General features: G+C 48.2%; 1 protein-coding gene across 1 annotated transcript; it reads right to left on the reverse strand.

The window, feature by feature from the left end:
• Window positions 1-738: 738 nt before the first annotated feature.
• On the reverse strand, window positions 739-2799 carry LOC119366898. The gene has a single exon (XM_037632582.1). It carries the CDS (start codon window positions 2782-2784, stop codon window positions 739-741), a length of 2046 nt encoding a protein of 681 aa, XP_037488479.1. The 5' UTR covers window positions 2785-2799.
• Window positions 2800-9215: the final 6416 nt, after the last annotated feature.

Genomic DNA, 9215 nt, shown 5'->3' on the forward strand with positions numbered 1-9215 from the left:
AACACCCATGACCCATCCACCCCCAACTTTGAATTTTCCGTGTACTACCTCATGATGTTCCATCCGTGTAAACACCTCGCGTAATGTTCTAGGCTCACCTAGCCACAACAATGAACTGGATAACAGGCTACCTGTAGCCCTAGCGCTAAAACGCCGCTCTAGTTGAATCCTCCTAAATTTACTTATCATGATTAATTATAGCAAATAGAAACCAATCTAAGAATAGGTTGAGAATCTCGACGCCTACCATTTGGGCACCACCACACCACCTTCTGTCCCTGTCACCAGATGGGTAGGGGGGCGATGGATGAAGGATCTGTCATGGCAAACACATGGTCACTTCCTATATATGCATGTTGACCGCCATGTAGAGAGCCCAACTACTACCGAGCCCAGTCCCCAGTCACGGGACTGCTCATTGCGCCATCGGCTTACTCCAACCAGGTCGTAGAGGAGCATCACCACCAATTTGATCTGAGCCAGGGCCGCCTATTTGGAAATCACCGCCGTTCAACATGAGCCGCAACTATCAGGGTAGCCATCACACCATCAGAGAGAACCAGCCACCGGCACCATTGCTAACCAAGGTTGCCGACGCTCTCTAGTGACGGCTAATGGAGCGAGGGAAGAGGACCACGACATGGGTGGCGGTGACTAGGGTATTGCTCATGCCGCTCCCCTAAAGAGGACACATCCAGTTACATGATGGTAACATGTTTACATGCATGACGTTAAGAATTATACTACATCACCTCTTTGTGCAACCGATGCATGGTAGATGTATTCTGCCATAAGCCACACAATGGTGGTCAGCTCGCCACCACTGTTGAGCTTCTGGGCATGGAACTCCCTGCTGCACTTGTTGCTCGCGTAAAGGAGAATATCAATCCACACGTCAAGGACAAGCTCCAAGGAGTCGTTCGTGCCATTCTTCTCGTTCTCCAGCAGCTCCTTGGCGAGTCGAGCCATGTGAGTGAGACGAGGAGTAAGGTGGCTGAACTCCTTGTCCCCATATGCATCGTACAAGTTGTTGGCAAGGCCCTCCCTCTCCACAACCCTACAAATGCTGGAATGTGGGGCATCGCGCACACGGAGGAGATCCATGACGACGCGTGGACGGCTCGGGTACCTAGGATCAGCCGATTGCATGGTGACCAACCTCTCGCAGGTCTGTTGGTACAACCTTTTTTGGGGCATGCCTGGCAGCATGTAGGAACGTTCCACCAGGAGGAACATCATGTAGTCGGACATGACCCTAATGGCGTGCACGTCAGGCGCAGCGTCCACAGACTTGGCTCTCTTGCTCTTGGTGAGGAAGACCTCGGTGGCAATGTGCCAGATGATGATGCCCTCCTGGAACTCGACACCAAGGGAGTCCTTGAGGACGCCGCTGTAAAGTCCACGGCGGTCTAGTGGGTACTGACCCCACTTCTTGCCCAGCATGGCACTGTTGAACCTCGCCTTGCCGTACAGCCGGCTAATGTACACAGAGATACGACGCCTGATCGGATCGGTCATCTTGACGGTCCCTGAGTAGTGCTTCCTGTTCCACCACTCGTTGAGTCCCAATGCCCTGGCAAGCCTGCCGAGCAGGGGGCTGGTGAGAGGCGTGTCGGCGGGGCGCGTGCAGAAGTGCAACAAGTTGTACTGCCCGATGGTGTATGACCACCTTCTTGACTTGTACCTATCACCCTTGACGAGATGGTGAAGCCACACAACCGTGCGCCGGAGCCGGTCCCATCTCTCGTTGCACAGGGCTATGTAGCGAAGCCATAGCCATCTGGTGGCGCTCAGGAACGCGAACGTCCAAGATGATGCCAACGCGTTCAGGAGCGACATCGTCTCCATGAACACGGCGCCACCCAGCAAGACGTATGTGATGATGACGTCGGTTGTGCTGTGGCCGTCCTTGGAGGTGAAGTGGAACAGCAGCAGCGAGGTGGTGACGGTAAGGGGCGAGACGACGCGGACCAGGTAGCCAAAGAAGGTGTGGACCACGGCTGCCTTGGTGTAGAGCAGGTCGTACGAGAGGGAGAGCTGGATCTCCATGAGCGTCCACAGCTCGATGCCTTGTATAAACTTGCTGGTGTACACCTCTGGTCTGTAAATGGAGTCCTCCTCGAGCTCGAGCACCGAGGAATCGACGATGGTGAACTTGCAGATGTGGAACAGGCTGTGACCTCGACGTAGGTGGAACTCCTCCTCTGTGGCTCCGTCCTGAGGGTGGAAATGATTGTGTATGGCCGGCGGCTGCGTCTTGATGGAGGCGCGGATGCTCTCCAGCGTGCTGCACTTGAGCGCCCACGTCCTCTCGCCGTACTTGACGACGCCTACGGCGAACATCAGGAAGGAGGCGATCCGGAGCAAGTCACCGTTCTTGCCGCCGCCGGCGAAGGCGATGTGCTTGTACAGGACGTAGGCCGCTCCGAGGACCTGCACGACAAGGATCTGGAGGTGACGGAGCCAAAGCTGGTTGTCCTGGAACGCGTAGGCGGTGATGTTGTCCGGGCCGCCGAGGTGCAGCAGCAGGAACGGAGCCCAGAACGCAACCAGCTGGTGCTCACGCACGGGCCGCACGGCGCTGCTGAACGCCATGTGGCCGACGGCGTACACGGCGGTGGAGTCGGCCATGATGTACGCTAGCCACAGGAGGAGCCTCGGCAGGAGGGCCTCACGCCGGCGGACCCCGGCGAAGACAAAGAGGACGAGTTGGAGCCCGAAGCTGAGGAGGACCAGGATCTGCATCGACTGGTGGCTCCACAGCTCCAACGGCCCTGCAGCCATAGCGATTGCTCCTCTCCTGGATGACTTTTCACGGTTTTGTTTTAGAACTTCGGATACGATAATCGTACTCCTTCGGATATAGGAGTATACAGTTAGAAATAAACCAAAAGAATCCACAAAATCATGAACAATAAACACATTGATTTTGTCCATGGATTTACTAATTTTCAGTTGCCTATAGTTTCCCAAGTCTCTAGCTATCATACTATATATCCTAAAAAAATTCACAATTGTACATCGCAGAGTATATATACATCTGAATTTTTACACGCACAGCAAAAAAAAAAACGGTTTTGCTAGAACTCATCTAGATGAGATATAGTTTGGTCTCATTCACCTTTTATAACCATTGAATGTGATGCTATAAGATGCGTGCGTGTTGACGTGGGTTGTATTTGTTCTTGTTTACAAAGTGAATGAGACCAAATTATATCTCATTTAGATGAGTTCTAGGTCTCCCAAAAAAAAGACATACTCCTAGAAAATGTACTTATGTAAGTAATGCTTGCGATCAAATAGAGTTGTCAAGCGATGTGTATGCATAATTACATACCGGTCGGGCAGGACAAGTGTCGTGGCTTCGAATTCGGAGACCAGTCGATCTTGTCGCTGAGACGAGGGGGCGGCGAAGCAGGAATTGAACGGTGGAAAACGGCACAGAGGAGCAGTGGCCAGTGGGTGGCACTACACACTAACCATTGACATGCCAAGTTGATCAGAAGTTCGTTGGATCTGCTTCTTAAGAAAGGGATAAGGAAGCTTCCTGCTTTATAGATGTAGATGGAGATGGAGATGGATCAACCCGAACTCAGTGCTAAGCTGGCAGGATCAAATATATACTATGGTACACTAGTATATTATTTCATTTATTTTATTTTATTATCGATTTCTGTTGCAGTTGTAGATTAGACAAAGTTGCAGTTGCCAGTAGATTAGATCAAGGGAGCTGCCAGTGCTACCCAGCGGCATGCCGGGGCATAGCCTGCTGGAGCTGCATCACGCCGCTCTTCTCTCCTCGATATCACTTATAGAACGAGAAGTGGACGTAAGTTTTGCCGAGTTCTGTTGCCACTGAAGCTTTACCGCCTGGGAGCTAAAACTTCTTTTCTTTCTTTTTTTTTTCCAAAAAAACTTCTGATCTATTCATTATCAATCATGGCAGTACAACGAATACCAAAAATAATAAAAATTACATCTAAATCTGTAGACCATCTAGCGACGATTGCAAACACTGAAGCGAGCCCTTCATTATCCCTCCCTCGTCGGAGCCGAGCAAAACTTGTTGTAGTAAATAGCCGAGAAGTCGTCGTGCGAAGGACAGATAGAGCGAGCGCACCAGAACAACAATCGCCGCCGATGAAAAGAATTATGGATGAGAAGGACCCAACCTAAAGACAGACTGACATAGACGAACGAAGACAGACTGACACATCTCCACACGTCCTCAGATGATGCTAGACACGCCACCGGGATGGGGACTAGGTGGGGAGAACCTTATACCATCTTCGGGGAGCCGCCGCCGTCTCGTCTTCCTCGGCAGGACACAAACCATAACAAAACTCAAGAAACATATAAAAATGAAGCCCTCCCGCTGACAAGGGCCGGGATCCACCGTGCCTCACTGGCCTTAAGGCCACAGGAAACGAGGCAGATCGGCGACGACACCAGCGGGAGGCAGAAACCCTAGCCGCCTCTTCTGTTCGCTTGAAGGAGAGACCATTTTTCCACTTTCTGTGAACGAGGGTCTTGTATCCGTATATCCGGAAGCTACAACTTCCACCTCTGCGCACTCTTTCTCTTTTGTACTCCCTTCTTATCAAAACATAAGATGTTTTTTGATATGAGACTCACTTTCAAAAGCACTGGCTTTTACTGACCAACTCTAGAACCATGCATGAACAGTTATTACACATGGCCTGCTGCAACTGCTTTTGCGGCCCTCACATAATCTCTCATGTAATTGACTTTTGTCACCCAGGCCTTTGGCCTGTTTTGAAATGGATAAGGTAGAGATTGATCTACCTTTTACTATTTAAAAAAGATTCAGTGTTAACACCAGGCAACCCACAAGTATTAAGGATTCGTGGTGCTTCTCCTGGACGGTCTATGGAAACTAACCATATGTAGTGCAAGAGCAAGCCCAAGTTTATCCCAAGAATATGTGGGAACTTTATTCATAGCATGATTGAATATATTTTTTATTACTCGAAATTATAAAGTTCCTAACCAAGTTGAGAATGAAGTCCCAACTTATCTGGCTCACTGGTGGAAAAACAGGCTTCCGTCCAGCCCCATAAGTCGCGAAGCTGTAGGAACCGCGACTAATGGGACCTTTAGTCGCGGTTCTGGAGGTGAACCGCGACCAAAGGCCTGGGCCCAGGGCGCTCGGTGGCCAGCTGGCGCACGTGAGGGTCTTTAGTCGCGGTTGGCGAGGACAACCGCGACTAAAGGCCTTCGGGCACCTTTAGTCACGGTTTGCCAGGCCAACCGCAACTAAAGCCCCTCCCCTATATATACCCATCCAGCAGCCAACACTTAGCCATTTGGAGCCATTCTCTTCACAAGTGGGTGTAGGTTTGCTTTTGGTTCCTCTTATGCACATAAGGTGTTTGATGAAATGCCCCAAGAGCATGAAACAAACATGACATGAAGTGTTGGAGCCACACTCCTTGATCGCGGTTAGCAACTTGATGAACCTTTGATGTGTCATTGATAAAATATGCATGTGTGCAGTTCATTGTTTAATTTATATTGTTTGTAGCTAGTTAGTTTAACAAATGCATGATGGTTAATTATATATTTTATATTATAATAATGCAGATGAATCGGCAATGGATGTACGGTAACCGACTCTCCGGCGAGTTCACTACGGGTTTGAAAGATTTCCTCGTAGTGGCTAATGCGAACAAGCAGGGGGGTTTTGTTATCTGTCCATGTGTTATCTGTAAGAATCAGAAGGGTTACTCTTCCTCAAGAGATGTTCACATGCATCTGCTTCGGCACGGTTTCATGCCAAGCTATAATTGTTGGACCAAGCATGGAGAAAGAGGGGTTATAATGGAAGAAGATGAAGAAGGGGATGATTTCATCGATGAAAGCTATCTTGCTCATTTCGGTGATACTTTCATGGAGGATGCTGAAGGTGAAGGGGAAGGTGAAGAAGAGGCACGTGATGATCCCGTTGATGATCTTGGTCGGACCATTGCTGATGCACGGAGACGCTGCGAAACTGAAAAGGAGAGGGAGAATTTGGATCGCATGTTAGAGGATCACAGAAAGCGCTGTACCCCGGATGCGATGATGGTCTGAAAAAGCTGGGCTGCACACTGGATTTGCTGAAATGGAAGGCAGAGGCAGGTGTAGCTGACTCGGCATTTGAAAACTTGCTGAAAATGTTGAAGAATATGTTTCCAAAGGATAACGAGTTGCCCGCCAGTACGTACGAAGCAAAGAAGGTTGTCTGCCCTCTAGGTTTAGAGGTTCTGAAGATACATGCATGCATCAACGACTGCATCCTCTACCGCGGTGAATACGAGAATTTGAATGAATGCCCGGTATGCACTGCATTGCGTTATAAGATCAGAGGCGATGACCCTGGTGACGATGTTGAGGGCCAGAAACCCAGGAAGAGGGTTCCCGCCAAGGTGATGTGGTATGCTCCTATAATACCACGGTTGAAACGTCTGTTCAGGAACAAAGAGCATGCCAAGTTGTTGCGATGGCACAAAGAGGACCGTAAGTCGGACGGGGAGTTGAGATACACCGCAGATGGAACGCAATGGAGAAAGATCGACAGATGGTTCAAAGATTTTGCAGCTGACGCAAGGAACATAAGATTTGCTCTAAGTACGGATGGCATGAATCCTTTTGGCGAGCAGAGCTCCAGCCATAGCACCTGGCCCGTGACTCTATGCATCTACAACCTTCCTCCTTGGTTGTGCATGAAGCGGAAGTTCATTATGATGCCAGTGCTCATCCAAGGTCCGAAGCAACCCGGCAACGACATCGATGTGTACCTAAGGCCATTAGTTGATGAACTTTTACAGCTGTGGGGTGGTGTCCGTGTGTGGGATGAGCACAAACAAGAGGAATTTGACCTACGAGCGTTGCTTTTCGTAACCATCAACGATTGGCCTGCTCTTAGTAACCTTTCGGGACTGTCAAATAAGGGATACAATGCATGCACGCACTGCTTACATGAGACTGAAAGTGTACATTTGCCAAATTGTAAGAAGAACGTGTACCTTGGGCATCGTCGATTTCTTCCGAAAATTCATCCAGTAAGAAAGAAGGGCAAGCATTACAACGGCAAGGCAGATCACCGGCCGAAACCTGCGGAACGCACTGGTGCTGAGGTATTTGATATGGTCAAGGATTTGAAAGTCATCTTTGGAAAGGGTCCTGGCGGACAATCAGTTCCGAAGGGAGCTGACGGGCACGCAGCCATGTGGAAGAAGAAATCTATATTCCGGGAGCTAGAATATTGGAAAGTCCTAGATGTCCGCTCTGCAATCGACATGATGCACGTTACGAAGAATATTTGCGTGAACCTCCTAAGCTTCTTGGGCGTGTATGGGAAGACAAATGATACAAAGGAAGCACGGCAGGACCAGCAACGTTTGAAAGACCCTGATGACCGGCATCCGGAATGGTTTCAAGGTCGTGCCAGCTACGCTCTGACCAAAGAAGAGAAGGTCATCTTTTTTGAATGCCTGAGCAGTATGAAGGTCCCGTCTGGATTCTCGTCCAATATAAAGGGAATAATAAACATGGCGGAGAAAAAGTTCCAAAACCTGAAGTCTCACGACTGCCACGTGATTATGACGCAATTGCTTCCGATTGCTTTGAGGGGGCTCCTGCCGGAAAATGTTCGAGTAGCCATTGTGAAGCTATGTGCATTCCTCAATGCAATCTCTCAGAAGGTAATCAATCCAGAAGATCTACCACGGTTACAGAACGATGTGATCCAATGTCTTGTCAGTTTCGAGTTGGTGTTCCCGCCATCCCTCTTCAATATTATGACGCACCTCTTGGTTCACCTAGTCGAAGAGATTTTCATTCTCGGTCCTGTATTTCTACACAATATGTTCCCCTTCGAGAGGTTCATGGGAGTATTAAAGAAATATGTTCGTAACCGTGCTAGGCCAGAAGGAAGCATCGCCAAGGGCTATGGAAATGAGGAGGTAATTGAGTTTTGTGTTGACTTTGTTCCTGACCTTAAGCCGATTGGTCTTCCTCGATCGCGGCACGAGGGGAGACTAAGTGGAAAAGGCACGATCGGAAGGAAATCAACGACATGTATGGACGGCGATTCTCTGACTGAAGCACACCACACTGTACTGACCAATTCCAGCTTGGTGGCTCCGTACTTTGAGAAACACAAGAATATTTTACGCTCGGACAACCCGGGGAAGCCTGAATCCTGGATTAGGAAGGCCCACATGGAGACTTTCGGCAGTTGGTTGAGAAAACATTTAATGAATGACATTGATGTTGTAGATCAGCTGTACATGTTGGCCAAGACACCATCTTCGACTATAACGACTTTCCAAGGGTACGAGATAAATGGGAATACATTTTACACGATCGCCCAAGATAAAAAGAGCACCAACCAAAACAGTGGTGTCCGCTTTGATGCAGCAACCGAGAATGGGCAAAAGGTCACATATTATGGTTACATAGAGGAGATATGGGAACTTGACTATGGACCCTCCTTTAAGGTCCCTTTGTTCCGGTGCAAATGGTTCAACCTAACAGGAGGTGGGGTAAAGGTGGACCAGCAATACGGAATGACAATGGTGGATTTCAACAATCTTGGTTACCTTGACGAACCATTCGTCCTAGCGAAAGATGTCGCTCAGGTTTTCTATGTGAAGGACATGAGTAGCAAACCGAGGAAACGGAAAGATAAGAAAACGATCAGTACATCATGCGATGATCCAAAGCGCCACATTGTTCTTTCAGGGAAAAGAAACATCGTGGGAGTGGAGGACAAGACAGACATGTCAGAAGATTATAATATGTTTGCTGAAATTCCGCCCTTCAAAGTGAACACCGACCCAAGCATTAAGTTAAATGATGAGGATGCTCCATGGATACGGCACAATCGTAAGCAAGCAGGGACACAAGGGAAGAAATGATGTGTAATAATTTATTGTACCAAACTTTGTTGAATGAATCATGTGAATTATATTACCCGTGATGTGTTTGGTGTCCATTTTCGAATGATACATGAAATTTGGAGTGATGTAGTCCATGACGCTCCATGGATACCAAAGTTTGACGACCAGCCTCTGGTATATTATTTGATATATTATTTGTATTTTTAGAATTTTGAATTGAATTAGTTTTATTTTTCTGAATTTTTTGATATATTATTTGTATTTTTAACATTTTGAATTGAATTAGTTTTTTTTTCTGAATTTTTTGAT

The sequence above is a fragment of the Triticum dicoccoides genome, chromosome 2B, assembly GCF_002162155.2.
Source record: "Triticum dicoccoides isolate Atlit2015 ecotype Zavitan chromosome 2B, WEW_v2.0, whole genome shotgun sequence".
In the NCBI taxonomy this organism is placed as follows: domain Eukaryota; kingdom Viridiplantae; phylum Streptophyta; class Magnoliopsida; order Poales; family Poaceae; genus Triticum; species Triticum dicoccoides.